The 20666-nt window shown below is 37.9% G+C and overlaps 1 protein-coding gene across 2 annotated transcripts in view; it reads right to left on the bottom strand.

The window, feature by feature from the left end:
* Positions 1-20666, bottom strand: part of LOC131165568 (ribokinase) — a 28171-nt gene extending 7505 nt beyond the window's left edge. The window contains exon 1 of one of the 2 annotated variants that reach the window (XM_058123495.1): positions 19757-20666. In XM_058123495.1, the coding sequence (XP_057979478.1) occupies positions 19757-20419 (663 nt within the window). In that variant the 5' untranslated portion in view covers positions 20420-20666. The remainder of the gene's footprint in view (positions 1-19756) is intronic. The other variant, XM_058123502.1, reaches the window with a different exon arrangement.

The raw sequence follows: 20666 nt of genomic DNA, 5'->3' as shown, positions 1-20666 counted from the left end.
AATGAAAATTGTAATAAAGTGGTGCAGAATTTATCAAACCAAGCCCTCGGAGCTTGTTTAAGACCATAAAGAGAGCGACGAAGCTTACACACATGTGACGTCGGAGAGGGAAACAATCCCAAGGGTGGCCTCATATAAATACACTCTTTAAGATCCCCGTGAAGAAAAGCATTCTTGACATCCATTTGATGTAGTGGCTAATCACTAGAAGCGGCAATAGCCAAAATCGTACGAACAGTAATTATCTTAGCCACAGGAGCAAAGGTCTTTTCATAATTGACATCATATTCCTGATTAATCCCAAGTACAACAAGGCGAGCTTTGTAACAATCCAGACTTCCATCAAATCGGACCTTGACCGAGTAAATCCATTTACAACCCAAAGGAACAATGGTGGGAGGACAAGGTTCAATGTCCCAAGTGTGATTGGCCTCTAGAGCGGCAATTTCTTCCTGCATAGCTTGCCGCCAACAATCATGCTTGACTGCGTGTGAGTAGGATGTGGGAATATCTAAATTGGACAATGCAGCAGTAAGAGCTGAAACAGAATTTCCAAAACTAGAAGAGGGAAACCCATACCTATCCGAGGGTACAAACACTCGAGAAGAGCGACGTACCAGAGGCTCTGGAGGTGCTGCAACTGACTGCATCTGGAGCATGGTAGGATCAAATATCGGATAAGCTATCGGAAGAGACTGTGGGCGGGAGCGTCGCGTATGCACAATACCTGGTTTAAAACGAGGACTTGATGAGGATCCGAACACTGCTCCTCAAAGGAGGGGAGAATCATAGTAAAAAAGGAGGGTACAGAGGACACAGGAAAGAAATGTTGATTTTCAAAGAAAATAACATTCCTAGAAATGCGTGTACGATGTAATGTACGATCATAGCAAACAAATCCCTTTTGACACACATTATATCCCAAGAACGCAAATCGAACAGATTGAGAAGATAATTTATGTCACTCATGAGGAGGTAAATAAACAAAACAAACACAACCAAAGGTGCAAAGGTTATCGTAACTAGGTTGCTTAGCAAATAAGCAGAAATAGAGAGACTCCATGAGTAGGACTTGAGAAGGTAAATGATTAATCAAGTAGCAGTTTTCAGAGCCTCATCCTAGAACAAGGATGGAATAGAGGATTCCAGCAAGAGAGTATGTACCACATCTAGGAGATGACGATTTTTGTGTTTGGCTTCTCCATACTGTTGGGGAGCAACGGGACAAGAACATTGATAAATAATACCTTTAGAAGCCAAAAATGCCTGAAGCTCAGTAGACACATATTCACCACCAAAATTTGTGCATAATGTTTTAATAGAAGCAGAAAATTGTTTGTCAACATAAGCTAAAGACACAATGAAAGTACAAAAAACCTCAAATTTAGAGCGAAGAAAGTAGACCCAAGTAAATCTACTATGATCATCAATGAAAGTCACATAGTATTTAAATTTTTCATGTGAACTAACCGAGAAAGGTCCCCAAACATCACTATGAATAAGATCAAAGCACTGAGAAGCTTTACAAGCATGCAAAGGGAAGGAAAGAGTTTTGCTTTTACCAAGTTTGCAAGAGGCACACTTAAGAGATGAAGAAGAGCATTCTTTATTACCAAGTAAACTAGCGTTCAATACATGAGATAAGATCTGAGCATTGGGATGGTCTAAACGACGATGCCACACCATACTAAGATATGAAACATTATTACAAGCAAAAGACTTAATAGAAGAAACTGGAGAATTGAAAGAAAAAACGATTGAAAAATATTTTTCTTCATTATATTGTTCTTCTGTACAATCCAATATATAATACAATTACCTATTCTAAACAAGGAAACAATTTCCTATTGAATAATATCAAATCCCCCATAATTACCCACTTTCCTAATTTGTATTTTATTTACAAAGATATTCAGGATTGATATTTTAACACTCCCCCTCAAGTTGGATCATTAATATTAATCATCTCCAACTTGCTAATAAGATCATCAAAGCTCTGTCGTCCCAACCCTTTAGTGAGGATATCTGCAGTTTGTTCCTTGGTTGGCACATAAGTCATACATATAATTCCTTCTTCATTTTTTTCTTTGATGAAGTGTCTGTTTACCTCCACATGTTTAGTCCTGTCATGTTGGACTGGATTAAGAGAGATGCTAATAGTTGCCTTATTGTCACTGTAGAGTTTGATAGGAAGGTTCACCGGTACCCGTAATTCCTCCAATAGTTTTCGTAACCACAATCCTTCACAAATCCCTTGAGCGACTGCCCTGAATTCAGCTTCAGCACTACTACGAGCCACCACATTCTGTTTTTTGCTTCTCCAAGTTACGAGATTTCCCCAGACGAATGTATAATATCCTATGGTGGACCTTCTATCTTCCACTGATCCTGCCCAATCTGCATCTGTAAAGATCTCTATTTCCTTACTTTCACATTTCTTAAAGAAGAGTCCTCTTCCCGGGGATCCCTTGAGATATCTAAGGATCTTGTATACAGCATCTAAGTGAACTTCCTTTGGTGAATGCATGTGTTGACTTACTACACTAACTGCAAATGCAATGTCTGGTCTAGTATGTGATAGGTAGATCAGCTTGCCAACCAATCTCTGATACCTCTCCTTTTCTACTGGTTTTCCACAATCTTCAACCCTCTTTACTATTTCTATCGGGGTTTCGCTGGGTTTGCACCCTAGCATGCCAGTTTCAACTAGGAGGTCGGTAACATACTTTCATTGAGAAACACAAATTCCCTTTTTCATTCTTGCCACTTCCATGCCCAAAAAATACCACATCTGTCTCAAGTCTTTAACTTCAAATTCAGTAGCTAGAACCTTCTTCAATTTCTCCATTTCAACAGTATCATAACCAGTAAGAATTATATCATCGACATACACTATTAGGATTGTTCTCTTACCTCCTTCAGACTGTTGGAGAAATAGTGTATGGTCTGATTGCCCTTGTCGATACCCTTGATTCTTTAGTACCTTTGCGAATCTGTCGAACCACGCTCTAGGAGATTGTTTGAGGCCATATAATGATTTCTTTAATTTACACACTCTGTTTTCTTCACCTGTTCTACTGAATCCTGGTGGTATAGTCATGTAAACTTCCTCTTCCAATTCTCCATTTAAGAAAGCATTTTTAATATCAAGTTGTTGTAGTGGCCAATCTAAATTGGCTGCCAAGGACAAGAGAACCCGAACTGTATTTAAGTTTGCCACTGGTGCAAATGTCTCAGTATAGTCAATGTCGTAGATCTATGTAAAGCCTTTTGCAACAAGTCTGGCTTTATATCTTTCAACTGTTCCATCAGATTTACATTTCACTGTAAAGACCCATTTACAATCACTGGCTTCTTCCCTTCAGTAGATCTGTCAACTGCCAAGTTCCATTTTTTTCTAGGGCTCACATTTCTTCCATGACTGCCTCTCTCCATTCTGGTATTTCTAGAGCTTCCTGAATGTTTTTTGGCATTTTCATCCTGTCAAGATTAGAGACAAACGCACGATATCCTGTAAACAAACTTTTATACGACAATATATTTCGACCAAGGGTATTGAGTACATGACCTGGTTTGTTTTCTGATTGCAATAGGTAAATTGATATCATCAGGTGCAGAATTATCCAAGGAAGACTCAATTACCAGATCAGGATAAGGCGAGGGCTCATGATTATGCGGAGCCATCATCGGTTCCAAAGCTCTTGGTGCCTCAAGTATGAGATTCTCCCTTTCCTTTGTTTTCCACTTTCTTGAGTAAACCAGTATGTCTGCATTGTTTTGCTCTCCTGCATCTCCCCCTAAGGGTAAGTGTTCAGTTGTGTTTGGCAAGTCGGGAAGTAATGTAATGGAGGACTTAATGGAAGACTCAATAGATGGGTCAGGGAATGGAGTAACTGGAGTAACCGCAGATTCAGTAGTAAAAGGATCAAAGAACCGATCTTCACTCCATTTCTCCCCCTGAAGAGAGGGCTTTGGGAAGTAAGGAGTGGTTTCAAAGAAAGTGACATCAAGACTAACGAACAGTTGTTTTGAGACCGGATCATAGCATTTGTAGCCTTCTTGGGTAGGTGAATAACCAAGGAAGACACATTTAATGGCACGAGGATCCAATTTATCACGATGGTGTGCATGGACATGAACAAAGGCAGTACAACCAAAAATTTTCAGTGGGAGACTGGAAGGGAGTCGAGAGGTAGGAAAGTGTTCCTGAAATTTCTGAAGAAGGGTGACAAATGAGAGTGCTCGACTTGGCATTCGATTAATGAGATGTGTGGCTGTTAAGATGGCATCGCCCCAAAAATAATGTTTCATGTGGATAGTGAACATTAATGCCCAAGCTACTTCAAGTATATGTCTATTTTTTCGTTCAGCAACCCCATTTTGTTGACGGGTATCCACACAAGAACTTTGATGAACAATCCCATTATCTTGAAGATAAGTTCCCAGGATGGTATTAAAATATTCCATACCATTATTAATACGTAGCATCTGAATATGAGTCTGGAACTGTGTATGAATCATGGTATGAAAATTGATGAAAATGGAGCGGACTTCAGTTTTGTCTTTCAGTAAGTAGACCCAACAAAGACAAGTATGGTCATCGATAAAGGTCACAAACCATTTTGCATTGGTGCGATTTAGGGAACATGAGAGACCCCATACATCACTGTGAAACATAGCAAATGGGCGAGATGGTTTGTATATGGATGATGGAAAAGAAGTATGACGATGTTTAGTAAGCTCACATACTTCACATTGAAACTCAGAAGCCATTTTATTTGAACAAAGAGAAGGAAACAAACGTTTTAAATAGTGGAAATTGGGATGACCCATCCGTGAATGCCATAACAAAAGTTCACTATTTCTAGAAGTAGATGCAGAATCACAAATTGCAGTATTACATAGTTCACTCAAACTTGCCTCCTCAAAGTAGTAGAGTCCCTCATACGCTTTAGCAGTGCCAATCGTCTTTCCCGATGATAGGTCCTGAAAAACACAATGAGAGGAAACAAATTTAGTGGAACAATTGGAATCTTTTGTTAACTGACTGATAGATAACAGATTGCACGATAACTTAGGGACATGTAAGACTGATTGTAAAGTTAAGGAATCAGATATACGAATACTTCCTTTTCCAGCAACTGGTGAGAGAGAGCCATCTGCAATTTTTACCCTCAAATTCCCGGCGTATGGTGAGTAGGATGAAAAATATTGATAAGACCCAGTCATATGATCGGATGCACCCGAATCAATTATCCAAGGACATCTGTAACAAGATGTGGTTTTTAAAGCTGACAAATGATTACCTCGGTGAGCCAGGGAACCAAAGGAAGACTGACCCGATGTTTGCATTGATGAAATCATCTTATATAACTGATCCAATTGTTCGGGACTGAATGCACTGCTGGACGGGGTATTGTTGTTCTCTCCTTGTGATCTTTCAGTTGATCCGTCAGTGTTGGCCCGGTACCCACAATTCTTTTGGTATTGTCTCGGTTTCCAATCTGCTGGTTTCCCATGAATCTTCCTACAGGTATTTTTTGAATGACCTGTTTTTCGGCAATGTTCGCACCATATTTTTCCTTTTTGCGGTCGTTGACTAGGTCCCCCTGGGCCTTTTAATATAAAAGCTGAGGCATCCGGCCCAGCGTGTAGCCCATCTAATTTTTGGGCGGATACAGGTATGGCCGGGTCCAGCCCAGCGGATCCATTTTGAGGCCGCAACATCACCCGCCTCCTGTTCTCTTCCCTCCTGACCTCTACAAAGACTTCTCGGGTTGAAGGGAGAGGTCGCCGACCAAGTATCTATCCCCTCACGTCATCGAGCTCTCGATTCAGGCCGGCAAGAAACTCGAAGACCCTCTCTTTTTTAGCCTCCTTCGCTATTGAGTGCTGTCTCCGGAGCACTCCCACTCCTCATCGATGCTCAGATCGAGCTCCTGCCAGAGATGACTCATCTCCATGAAATACTCGATAACACCTCTCTCAACTTGCCTCATCTGCCACAATCGGGTCTTGATGTCGAAGATTTGTGAATAGCTTTCGACATCGGAGTACGTCTCACGTACGGCTTCCCAGACTTCCTTCGCCGTCGGCAAGAACAAGTAAATTTTTCCGATTGATGGTTGCATCGAGTTGACGAGCCAAACCGTGACCATGGAGTTTTCGGAACCTCCATCTTTGCAGGGCTACAGCGTCGGAAGGGTCTGGCTTCCTCCGCTCACCAGTAAGAAATCCAAGCTTCCCTTTTCCTTCAATCACCAGTTTCATGGACTGAGCTCATTCACGGAAATTTTTTCCGTTTAGTTTTTCCAATGAGAGTGGAAAGACTGTGTTATCCAGTCCATTCGTACCCCCACCGGACATAACCTCTGAGTCACCCGTGATGTTTGCAGAGGAGGTAGAGCCTCTGCTGTTAGCCATCGTTTAGCTGGGTTTAAGAAACCCTAGCTCTGATACCATGAAAGAAGAAACAATTGAAAAATATTTTTCTTCATTATATTGTTCTTCTGTACAATCCAATATATAATACAATTACCTATTCTAAACAAGGAAACAATTTCCTATTGAATAATATCAAATCCCCCATAATTACCCACTTTCCTAATTTGTATTTTATTTACAGAGATATTCGGGATTGATATTTTAACAAGAATGTGTTGGAGCAAGCAAAAGTAGCAGAAACAAGTGCCCCACTTTAGGTCCCTTCGCGATCAGCTCCCCCGTTACCTGATCCTACACAACACAACCATTATCAGAAAAATTAACAGCACAATGGTTATCAACTATTTGACCAACAAAAATAAGGTTCGTGGAAAGCTGAGGAGCAAGAAACATATCAATGAACTTAAAAGAGGCATCTCAGACAGCAGCAGCAGCTATTGGCAAAGAACTGTCATTGACCATCTGAATAGCAGATTGACCAGTGTAGGGCCGAACATGACACAGGGTAGTGGGATTATTCGTCATGTGATTAGAGGCACCTGAGTCCACATACCAAAGTTTAGTAGAATTGTAGCCTTGGAGCCCCATTGTTGATAATGCCAAAATTAGCATTTGTTGCACCATTTCGGGTTTGCAGTAATTCACTTTAGGAGGTGCAAGAACAAAGGAGTCACTTGAAGAAGAGCCAAGGACCGCAAAAGTCACTATGGGGGGTACAATAACATAAGTCTGTAACACCTGGACCTGACGATTCCGCGGGCGAATACGACAGTCTTTGATAATGTGACCCTTCTCGCAATAAGAACATAATTTCTTTGAACAATTAGCAGCAATATGCTCAAATTCTTTGCGGCAAAAACACTACAAGATGCTAGAATGCGCAAGCGGTCCTCGTCGTTGAGCAGCATAAGCCACAGGGAAAGACCCTAAACTACCATGAGATTGTGCCAAAGTAACTTGAGTACTAAGTCATTGTTCTTCACGAAGTAACTCACCAAAACAAGCATCAAGAGAAGGAACAAGAAAGCGATTCAGTAAAGAAAAGCGAACAGATTCAAACTCGGGGCGAAGTTTCATAAGAAACTAATCACGACGACTAGTCTCGTGAAGACATTGAATAATGGGAAGAGAGACAACAGAAACATCCGTAGTAACCAGATCATAATATTCGTTCCAAAGAGGCAAAAACCTCGAATAATAGTCTTGGATGGAACAATTGTCATGTTGAAGCAAGGCAATCGCATGCTCTAACTGAAAACGACGGGCGTCGTTATCTTGATGATATAAAGTTTTTAAATAAGTCCACATGGATTGAGCGGTGCGATAAGGTCGCAAGTTGGGAACAATATGTAGCTCAACCAAGCCAAGAAGCAAAGACATAATCCGAGCATCAAGCACAGCTCATGAAGGACAAGCCGCTGAATCCTTGGCACCAAGCACAGCCCATGAAGGACAAGCCGCTGACTCCTTAGATTTATCAGGATTAGGTGCACAATCTGTGCCATCAATATGTCCCCAAAGATCTTTTCCCTTCAGGAAAAGTTCAAATTGAAAAGCCCACGTAAAATAATTGTTGCCCATAAACTTGGCACACACAGGTGCGGAGTCCATGCTAAATAAAGGAGAAAATCGAGAAGCCCAAAAAAAACAGACTGTGCCGAAAGAAAAAGACTACCAGAAAATCGAGAAGCCCAAAAATAAATCAACACAGGTACAAAGAAAACCAAGAACAACCTGCCTGCACTAAAAAATAAATCTTGAACCAAAAAACCTGATGTGCAAAGAATCACAAGGTTAGAGAAGCACCAGATTCAGCAACAGAGAGAACCAAGACCAACCTTCCTGCACTAACAATTAAATCTTGAACCAAGAAACCTGCTGTGCCGAGAATCACAAGGACAGAAACCTGTTGTGCCGAGACAGAGAAGCACCTAAAACAACAACAGAAAGCTGTTGCCTGCACTAAAATAACTTGCAAACTAGAAAACCTCCAAAACCGAGAAGACAAAAAAAATTCGAAGGGGAAACCTGTTGTGCCGAGAATCACAAGGACAGAAACCTGCTGTGCCGAGACAGAGAAGCACAGGAAACAGCAACAGAAAGTTGTTGCCTGCACTAAAATAAATGGCAAACCAGAAAACCTGCTGTGCCGACAGCCACTCAGCCACAGAAATACCAAAAGAACAGAGAAAAAAATTCCAGAAGAGAAAAAAAAAAAACACAACAGCCACAGAAATGAGAGGCACCTCCAAAACCGAGAAGACAAGAAAATTCAAAAGGGGGGTGGGGAAAATTTAGCAGTCGGCTGGCTCTGATACCATGTCAAAGTATTGTGTGAATGGCCGAATGGTTTGGCCTTGAGTTCTGCATATTATATATAGATTTTACAAGAATGCTATACATGGAAAGTAAAAAAATGTTCTAGCATGATTCTAGCCCTATACGTGTAAACTATAATCTGTCAAGCCCTATACATGTAAACTAAATATATGCTAACTGTACAAAATAATGAATTGAAAAATAAGGAAATAATTGTGGGCTGAAGTAAGGAAAGAAATCTTTTGCTATTTGCTGTTCAGTTGACACTGATGTTTCCTTTTGTACCAGTTACTCCTAAGTTTTCTCCCATATTTGGATCAAAAAGATTAAAGGAGAATCAACATGAAGAGGAATCACATCTAGTCCTACATCAAGTGGTATCAAAGCAATTCTGAGCCGGCTTGGTTGTTTATTAGTGCCTACATCAAGTGGTATCAAAGCAATTCTGAGCCGACAGGGTTTGCAAGTGTTTGACAAGGTTGCCTGTGAACTTTAATTAATATTCATAGGGTTTGTGTTTTGATTTAAGTCGCCTTCCACAACAATCCCTGCCGCCAACTACCACTGCCCCTTTCTCCAGTCTCCCCACTAAACCCTCCATTCACAGCTGCAAGAATTTAAATCCAGAAAAAAAGAAAAAAAAAATCCCCATACAGCTGTAAATCCTACAAGCACCCTCACTTAAAATCTTTGAACAGAACCTTGAATCGAAGCCAACACCAACCATTTCATAAAACAAGTTGAAGCCCTCATGTTCTGCTTGTCACAGCACCCCTTCAAAGTCATCACAGCAAATCAAAACTTCATTATTTTCACCATTATTGTTGAGTTTTGTTGTTGCAATTCACTTTTGGCTTCCCTATTCCCTTTGCCAATAAACTGTCATTGCTTGAAGGCCACATGTTGATGATGGTCATTCATTCCTCATTCATTAGCTTAGTCGCTGTCATTGTCTCATCATGCTAATTCCACAGATCACCATTGTCATCATCCATCCCTACTCTCGCACTGCCGCTGCAATCAAGTCTGATAAAACAGAACCATGCCTAACCCCCATTTGGTTTGGTTCAACGAAGAAGATTTAAGTAACTGGACTGGGTCGGACCACCCAAACTGGAGCATGCAAACCCAACCAACAGAGCCTTTGAAGCTTGAACAGGACTGATGAGTCCAAACCAGCCAGGATTTTTTTTTTTTTTTTAAATCAGAAAAAGAAAGAAAGTGGTGATGAATTTGATCTTTTCCTTAGACAGATTTGATGTAGGATGAACAAAATTGACTCCATGCTTCACACTCTTGTTCTTGTTTCCATTATTAATCCTGAATTCCTGATCGCGATGTACCAAAAGAGGGTGAACTAGAAGAGAGGCATTCCTTTTGAGCCTAGAAGAGATGAGGCAGTCCAAGAAAGGGTGCAGGAAGTTAGTATTGAAATGAAAGAGATATGGAAAAATTATGGATACATCAAAATTGGAGCCCAGGCCCCAACGTATCGAGTCCATCATTCCTGATAAATTTGTTAGTTGCGGATTATCTGTTATACACTCATATTGTGCCTTGAAGCCTACAAATTACATCAGTCCCCATCAAGATCCAGCCAAGATGTTGTTTCTTCATCCTTTGGATTTATAAAATTTATCATCAAATACTTCCCAACTTGGGGAGAATGATGCTCAAGCAAGCAAGCAAGTGGAATTAAAATTTTTTATTTATTTTTATTTTTTCTTTACTTAGAAAATTTTATTCAAGAAATTAGTATTTACCTTGTTTAAGTTTCCCAAATTAGAAAGAGTTGAATTGCAACAGTTTTGCATGGAGATTTGGTCCTGCATCAGGAAGCATCCAGATGTCACAACCCCACTTTCTAGCGTAACAGCGTTACCAAGGGCTCAAATTATCACCGTTTTCTGCATTTTTCGGGAATCCTCTTATGATTGGAATGGTTCTTTGTATTTGAACTAAATTAAATTATTACCTAAGCCAATTCCCAGCAACAAGAAAAGCAAGATACACGTTAATCTACACACATCAATCACCATACTGCTTTCCTATATAATATAATTTTAAGCTACAAACTCTTCTCCATGTAAGCACTCCCCAGCATACCAGAGGACCTTGTTCCAGAATCATCCAAATATCCTAGAAACCTCAATTCTATCTTTACCATTGCTGAACCCACAATTTTCTTGCATCCACACTGAACCACTGCTACTCAGTCTACCTGAAGTCATTCCCTCGCTTCATCTCAGCATCCAACAGGACCAGCAGGTCCAGCACCCGGAATCTCATTTTTGTCATTTGTTGATTGCTATCATTTTGCCAAAAGAATAACATTATAGTATTTTACTCTAGATTTTTCAGACTATCTTGTCTCCTCTAATTTTACTGTCTACAACACTATAAATTCAACATTTTACTAACTACTGCATTACACTTTTCATCCAACACACACTAGATATCACCTCCTCAGCAGCACCACCTTATGAACTACATTAATGACTGATCTAATCTACAACCCCAAGGAAACAGAATCCACATGTACTCTGTATTTCAAATTCTTTCAATGCCTTATGGAAGGTAAGATTAGTTTTACATCGAAATGGAAAAATCCCATGATAAGACCAACACTGCAAGAAACATACTTGACTCAATGGCATGGCATTCTGATGTGATGGCAGTAATTTGACAATTAGGAAGGGCACTGTACATAGCACTAGAAAACAAAAAATCCTAACCATAATCTAATAAAAACTGCATAACTAAAACATTAGAAAGATGCTCAACCATGTAAGGTTTTGGCAACTGCTAGTGCTGAATTTAAAAGTAGTCTAGATGCCTAGTACTGCCCAGACCATGCCTAGCACTGTCCAAATGTCATCTAGATGAGACTTTGACAACAATGGATTAGGGGAAAACATTCCAGGTTAAAACAACATGTTGTTTTTATCAGTATTCTAGGTCAGCACACCATGTAAAATATGACTAGCAATTGTCCTAACAGTCCCAAAAAGGACATTGTTGTCCCAAGATGCCTCAGTTCTAAGCTGCACCAACTACTAACCATCTTGGGAAAACTTTGAAACATGTAAATTCCCCATAAAACACCAAGGTATCATCCAACTACTTTCAACACCTCATGGTCATGCAATGTCTCATTAAAGCTTACAGATGATGAAACAAAAACAGGAAAAATCAAAAATTACAAACTTAAATGGAGATGAGTAATAATTCTCACCTCTTCATTCTGAAGTCAGTCACAAATATTTTTCCCTTGGCTATAAGTTAAAGCCATTCACAAGATATGTTCTAAATATAATGAACTACATTAAAGCATTCCTTATAAATAATTCTTTTTCAGACCTGCAAGTGTTGCTACAGTTTTTTTCTTTTTTCTTTTTTCCCAAATTATTAAGGGCTGACGTCTAAATAGCCCATGTTTTGCACCAAAAAGATGTTCATTATCAAAAATATAAACTTTCATTATCCATCACCCAAAAAGAAATTGACAGCAAAATAAGCAATGTATTATGGTAACTAAGATATTGTGAAAAATTCATAGCAAGAGATAAATGTGGCAAGCATGCAAGATAAAAGCAAAGTAGTGCATTCACCCCTTCTATTCATTATAAAACATAGGATCAAAATAAACCATTCTTTTTTCTCCTCGAACATAGTTTTTTTCTTTTTTTGTCATCATTTTAAAAAAAATCCATGTTGATTCTATTTCTAAATAAGATACTCTTCAACCACCTCTCCATGAATCCAGAGGCAAGATCTAATTATCATTGAGAACAAGGAGCTAATGAGGTCAAATTCAATGTTCATGACAACGACATTTCCTAGTTTAAATTGTTTCAAAAATTAAAATGCCATTTGGTATCACTATGAAAAAATATGAAAACAAAAACCAAAAACAAAAATTAAAAATCAAAAACTAGCAACCTTTTAGTCAATATTTCTATAACTAAAATAAATAATAAGCTTGATTAAACAAATGCCCATTTGTCCTTGAATCAAATAACAATTAAAATAATATTATTAAAATAATAAAAATACAAAAATAAAATTTAAAAATATTTTACTAAATATAAAATTCACTATAATTATTTTACTCAATTATTATATTTCAAAACACATATTAATACAACAAGAAAAATATTTTAAAAAATAAAAATATTTTTAATGACTTCAATTGTTTTTTGAAGTTTTTAGCCATTTTGTTGATAGTTTTATTTTAATTATGTTTTATATTCACATTGTCATTTCATTTTAATTTTAATTAAAAATTTATGTACACAATAAATTATTTAACCCACAAAAGTTAATTTTGGATATTAAATCAAAACAATTTAAAACTATACAATTTGGTTTTCAGTTTTTTTCAAAACAACTACAAACTAACAATAGAAATAGAAAAAGTAGCAATATAAGCAAATCCTTGCCATAACCTATTTCTTCAATATACAAAAAAATAAAATAAAAACAAACAAAAAAAAACAAAAAATAAAAATGATGTCAAATAGACCCTAAGGTTATGCTTTGTTTGCAAAATGTCTCTCTATATTCTACATGGTTTTAAATCGCGGTTGCGGGTAGCGTAACGTAACAAAAACAGGTGTAACGGGAAGCAGGAGTAGCATATGTTACATAATGGGAAGCGGGTGTAACGGCCGTGAATGTTTTTGAAGCACGCAAAACCTCATGCATATTAGCGTACTTGCATGTTTTAAGCTTTTAGCCCTTCTTAGAAAGAGTTTTAGTGTATTTTAGATCCTTTAGTTCGAGTAACTAAATTATTTGGTAAGGGCAACAAGTTTACATATGTTTTAAACCACCATTGATAGAAAAATTACATGTGTATTTATACTTCTCATTGTTCTTATCTATGATAAATTCTTATGTGTGCTAAATTAATTAATAGAATAAAATACATTATACACTCCATTAATCATTAGACATACAAGATATACGAATAATACGAATATAAAATAGCTAGAAAAGAAAGAAGATTGAAGTTGAAAAATATAGAACATAAATATCACATTATTATCAAAATAAATCTTTTTCCTAACAAATTAGTATTTTCAAATGGTTAATTAATGCATGATGGGGATCGATATGCCTTACTTATCTCTTTTTCAGATGTTGTGACATGTGGACAACCTCCTGATGTCCACATTTCCTTTGCCGACATGATAACATGTGGACAACCTCCCGATGTCCACATCAGTTCAAAATTATTTGTAGGTTTTGCATGGATTATTTGAAGACTCTTTGATTTGAAGACTTCTCTTGATAAAAGACTTTATTATTATATTTTGCTTGGACGTTCCATTTCAAGACAATTAGGTGCTTGAAGATCCTATTTGAAGATCCAAGAGAAGTGTCGAAGCAAGAAGAACCATGCGGGCCCCACACAGTCTTGTGGACCCCACACCAAATTGGGCCTCCCTTTGACTTTTGTTTTATATTTAATTTGTAATCTTACAAGACAACTTGTGTTTAGTAAGTTGTGTGTTAGAAAGTTGTGTCAGTATTTATTGTGTCTTAGTAAGTTGTGTGTGTTTGTAAGTTGTGTTAGTAATTAATGTGTCTAGTAAGTTGGTGTCTTTATTATTTGTCTCCAATGCTTGTGTGGGAATTGTTAGTTGTTTAATGTCTTTGTCCCCCCATGCTAGCTAAGCTTATTAATGCTTTCTCCCCCCTCCCCCCCCCACGCTAGTTATATACCCCTTTCATTGTAAGAACTATGTAGAGAGAAAAGTATTGATATTGAAAAGAAATTCCTTTGTTGAAGCTTGTTAAACTTTGTCCAATCCTTGTGATTGTGTAGTGAGAGGCTACGTCGCTCTCCTTGGAGATTAAGTGGTGAGAAACCACTATTCTATTCAGCGACTCCATCCCTATCCCACCTTCATGACTTCCCTCCATCACCCACACGGCCATCACCAAGTTATACCCCAAGGCCACCAATCCATCATTTCATTTGCTGCATACATATCCATACTTCAAAGTGTGCACGAAGAACTTCAAACGAGTTCTAACTATCCTCCAACACATCCATACGGCCACACCAAAATACCCCCCACACGGCCACTTCCCCTCCATTACATTGCTGCGTTCGTCTCAGTGTTTCAAAGTTTGTTCTAAGGAATTTTTGGCATAGTCTAAGACTTGTGTTGAACAATGTCAAGCATCCATGGATTCTCGTGGTAACTTCAGTTTCTATTTGAACCCCTGTTATATCTTACAACCCCTGCTATTACTAAACCTTAGTTTCAAATTCTGCACTTTCATATTTGATAAACCCTTTGCCTGAAATTCTGCATTCCAAAACTTGAATAGCATATATGAATCCTTAAGACTTGCAATATTACTGCTTGCTAGTCTAAATCAATTGTGGAATACTGTTGTTCTAAACACAAAACTTATTTTTTGAAATATTGAAATAACATCTTTGTTACACATAACTTGATTCCTTTGTGAAAGAACTCTTGGGACTTATTTCAGAACAACACCATACACACTTTCAAAATCGCAAAACATGTGAAATGTCCTCTGGTTTATTGTGTTTATGTTCAGATGATTAAATTCTTAAGTTAAAGTGTATTGAGTGTATGTGCTTGTGAGGCTTGAACTGTAGGACTAGGCCACCCTTTCCCGTCCTACATCAATGCATCTATTGTGAGTATTTAAATAAATAGAAAATTTTGTATCATTGTCATCCTCATTATAATCTTTTCCCCCTCTCGCCACATGGTCTATTGAGAATGATTTATGAAAGAGAGAGAAAAAGTGAGAATAAAAAGTAAAAAATATATAACGGTCGTAGCGGCTACATAACGGTCGTAGCGGCCTTTACGTAACGATCGCGGTCCGTAACGGCCCTGATTTTTCTTCCCACTGATTTCACGGTGTGTAACAGTGTTAGTAACCTAAAAAATCGTTATGTAATAGCGTTACGTAACAGTTACGGCCGTTATTTAAAACCATGATATTCTATAAGAATGGAATGGTCATATAGCAAAAGAAAAGGTGATATCATATAGCAAATCACTATGCAAAAAATTTTATTAGTCGAAAATACATAATGTCCATTCCTATCCCATTCCATGTTGGATGAAATAACACAAAACTTAGCATGAGTGACTTTCTTGAAAATTATTATTATCCCTATAAAATTTCCATTCCATTCAGAGAACCAAACCTTCCCAGCAATTCAGCCCATTTGATGTGATAGTAAAAAGTCCACCTAATTAATAACTTCTCTTTCTTTAATCTTCCAGTGCATTATGATCCAATAACCAAACTAAAAAACAATACTATACAATAACTAAATAGTCTACTTTCCTTGAAAGATAATAGAGCAGGGTTTCCTAACAGTTATTGTAAAGACCCGAAAAAATTAAAATGATTAAAATAATTAGAAAAAAATAATAAAAAATAAAATAACAAATAAATAAATAAAAAGAATGGCGTGGAAAAAAGAAGAAAAAAAAAAGAAATTAAATTAAATTAAGATAAATTAAATAATTAGTTATTAAATTAAATATTTTGACATTGGAAAAAAAAAAAAAACCTAATTGAAATAAGGGAATATATATATATATATATACATATATAGTAGGTTATTATATATATAAATATATAATAAGTTTAATTATATATATATATATATATATGTAAAGTTAACTGAAAAGAAGAAAGTAAAAGAAGAAAGAAGAAAGAAGAAGCAGGAGAAGAACAGAGGCGGCACCCCCCCCTTGAAACTTTTCTGCGTGCAGCGCGTAGTGTCACGGTCCGCCTTTTTCACACCGTTGTGAAGGGCCGTGCGGCGCTAGCTAAAGCACTCTTGCTTAACTAGCCAGCCTTTTGTTTACCAACATTCATCCACGAAGCACTTTCATTAACATTCAATCAGATAGCAGCGGAAATAATAATCAATTCATGAAAGCCGTGGCAACCAAGTAGTAAATATTGAAGCAAACGTAATTCATTAACAAATCCTCCGTTGACATGTTGTACTTAGCGAGGGAGGCAAGTAGGCTAAGCACGTTGACAATTGCTAGTGAGTTTTACAATGATTGATGAACACTCACCCTCCCCTAAAGAGCTTTCTGGGCCATTCTCACTCTGGCACTAGGAAACATCAATGTGACCGAGGAGTCATACTGCCTTATTTGGCTTACAATGAAGTAAATACTGGAAAATAACCCTACACTAGTATTTACATGATGGAAACCCATCCCAAACACACGAGATAAGCGGTCACAGGCAAGCATAATGCCCTGAACAAGCTTAGCTCGTGACACGTAGCCATGTCTGTCTCCGTCTCTTTCTCTCTCAATTTCTCGATGAGTTTGTAACGGATCGGGAAACGGAAGGTACCGTTGGAATCCTGGTTCCGCTGCCAACATTTCTACTGGAGCAGATTTTTCATGGGAACGATTTAGGTACTGCTCCTGGGGAAAGGTAATTTTTCTCCATTTTCTCAATTTCGCTATTAATATGCAGTTAAATCGACGATCGGGTACCACCACGTGGTCCTAGTCATCGTCATCATCATTTTGACGTAGGTAATTTTTCAATTGGGATTTTCTAAACCCTACTCCAAAGCGAGAGTGGGATTTGGAAAATTTGGCAATTTGATTATATTTGCGGGTATTACTATTTATTTAGGAATTATGACCCTAGGAAATATTTAAATAATAATTTATTCAAAAATAATTTATTGAAACTAAGAATTTAATTTCAGGGTCCGGGTGAGCGCCGCAGGCATCTTTTCGGGGTCCTTGTTGGCGTAATTCAAGAAAAAAGGTAAAGGAAAAAATATATATTAAATCAGAATTTTTATGAATTTAATGAAAAAATAAATTATGTTATATATACGTGTATATGTTTTGGTATGGGTAAAATGCCTACTATTTAAATTATATTTTTTCGAGTTTAGGGCTGTTTATTAGATATGTATATGTCAAAATGAACTGATGAAAGTGGAAAAATATTTTCAAAGTATTTATGTAAGAAATGAAAGGTATTTTTAATATATAAACATTAAATGTTGGTTGACTTATTTTACAGGCAGTGTATGAATTTTATTACTAAAGTATGTGGTATGAGTAAATAGAATGTTGTGTGTAAATATATGTTAAATGTATGAGATGCAGGTTAAGTAAGTAATGCATTGTAAATAAAACATGACATGAACTAGGTTGCTTGTGTGTGTTAATGCAACCATGTAAACAACTAAAAGATGCTGGATAAAGCAGCTGAAAGATGTTAGGTAAATGTACGACAGCTGAAAGTCGGGTTAGCAGATTCTAGCGCATTTCTATGTGGACTAACTGTAGCAAATTCTAGCGTATTTCTATGTGAACTAACAAATGACGGCTAAAGAGCAGCTGTAGTACAAAGGAATGAAATGAAAATGTTATGAAATGAAATGACAAGGAATGACAATGCAATGAAATAAAATATGAAATGTGAATGATACAAATGGGAAAGAGTCACTTAAAGTGAAACACAAGAAAATGTTAAGTTATGAACATGAAAGAATGTGTATGATTAAATAATGATAGAAAGAATGATGTATTATGATATTAGAAGTATGTATGTACATAGAACATGTTATGATTGGGTGAGGCGTACCTTTCGCCTGAGAGCTTGCTGAGTAAGGCGAGTGCACTAGTAGCTACAGATGTGGCAATAGCCGCATAACGTACTAGAGCAGAGGGAACCTACTTGTATGGCCGGATAGATTTCCTTATCCTTAGGGCCTTCGCTGATAAACTTTTGTATGAACTGTGTGAGTACGAGATCAATTTATTAAGAGTTTACTGAATAAGGTGAGTGCCCTGGTATGCTTTAGTTGTGAACTTTGGGTTGCCAAATGTATCAGAGTAGAGGGGTGCTACTTGTATAGGCGGGTAATCACCCCTATCCTTGGGTAATCTCGTGGGTAAAATATCTTACATGCGTTTGAATAGGATCAGAAAATGATTTCGAAAATTATGTTAAGAATTTGCAAATGTTGAATATTATGTTGATTATAAACTCATGTTGATCACACACTGCTTTAATATATTGTTTCTTCCCTTACTGAAATGTGTCTCATCTGAATATGAATTTATTTTTTTTCAGGATTTCCTCGAGATCGAGCTTTGAGAGCTCGAGAATTTTATAGCATTATTGAGAAATAGAAAAAGAAGATGGTATGTTTCTATGTTAATTTTGGGGAATGTAAATATTTATGTTTTATGCATTTATGTTCCAAGGCTATTGAGTAAGGAATGATTGTGAAAATACTGAATTGTTTTGGAAGTTATGTAAATTTATGGAAATGCAGGTGATGGGTGATTTAATATGGATTATAGTTAGAATTAGTAAACTCTGGTATTACGGTATTGTGGTGTATGTTATATAAAGATTATGGTTATGTTTTCCACTGCGTATGTTATGGATCATGATTATCAGGGTTTTCATCAGGTATAACGCGCCAGACCCGGGTTTAAGGGTTCGGGGCGTTACAGTTATCCACCATATAATTCCTTTTTTTTAAAGAATCGTAAATAAGAACCCAAAAAAAAATCCCCACAAGTTAACAATCCACTATTTCATCTCTCTAATGTTTTATAGAAATAGAAAACTATAACCAAAAAATCAGAAAAGGACTCAAAAAAGTTAAAATTGCTATTATGAGATAATGTGACACTATTCCATGAGAAAACTCCAATTAATAGAAAACACCCAAAATTTAAGAACATTCTTCCAACGCAATGTGACAGTAATCCACCACAAGCCAATACCCAGATCCCTTTATATGATTTTTGCCCAATAGTTTCTACTACAATGCACAAAACATTCTTGCAACACAATATGAGAGTAATCCATCACGATCCAATACCCAGATCCCTTAATATGATTCTTTGCCCAATAGTTTCTACTACGATAGATAAAACATAGCAGCACAGAGAGAGAAAAGAAAAGGCTTGACCTTTGCAAATTGAATGTTGACAGAGTCTGGGATTTCCCTCTGAAGTAAAACAATGCCAGCATTCGTCACAACCTCCAAGTCCTTATCAGAGAGAGTTTCAGGCCAACAAGACATGTTGGCCCCTCCGACGATGATAATGGAGTTCTGCCCATCAGATTGGAGCATCACCACAGCGTGCCCAGTAGGGGCGGCAGACAGAGTGTTGAGATGGTCAAGGCAAACCCCACCGCCCTGAAGGGCTTCGCTGATCAACTTCCCATGAGCGTCCTCCCCAACCTGCCCCACAAAGTATGTCGGGTACGAGAGCTTCCCGCCGCAGACAGCCTGGTTGGCACCCTTGCCGCCGGCGAGTGTCTGCCCGGACTTGGCCGAAACAGTCTCGCCCTCTCTCGGGAGCCTCTCAATCTCCACATAGATATCGGCGTTGGCAGATCCCACCACCACCAGCGGCGGCGGATTGGTGCTCTTGGGTTTTGCGGTTGGGGGTTGGGAAGGGGTTTTGGAGGCGTTTACGACGAAAGAAGGAAGTGGGTATCTCCTTGATGACGATTTGCTGTTGAATTGAATTGGGTTTGCATTGAGGTTTATGCAGGGTTTTTTGGAGGAGCTATTTTCGGTTGTGGGAAGCCAGTGTTTGGATGGTGACAGTGTCAATCCTTTCATCTCTCCCTACCGATGATTGATGCCGACTCTTGAATGAGACTCTCGTCAACTGTGTTTCTCCTTCTCGATCAAATTGAAATCATTCTCGTCTGAGAAATAAAATAAAAATTGGCTTTTGCAATAACCTGGAAAGCGCGATCGTCTTTGATGATGACTAGGAAAGTAGAATTGTCATACAGGACCGTGCGGGTTCTGGGGAATGGAGCGTGAAGCACACGCCGCTGCACAGCTTGTGGCTGATCAATAT

The sequence above is a fragment of the Malania oleifera genome, chromosome 1, assembly GCF_029873635.1.
Source record: "Malania oleifera isolate guangnan ecotype guangnan chromosome 1, ASM2987363v1, whole genome shotgun sequence".
Classification (NCBI taxonomy): domain Eukaryota; kingdom Viridiplantae; phylum Streptophyta; class Magnoliopsida; order Santalales; family Ximeniaceae; genus Malania; species Malania oleifera.
Note: the sequence above shows the minus strand (reverse complement) of the source record. Positions and strands in the feature narration are given on the sequence as shown.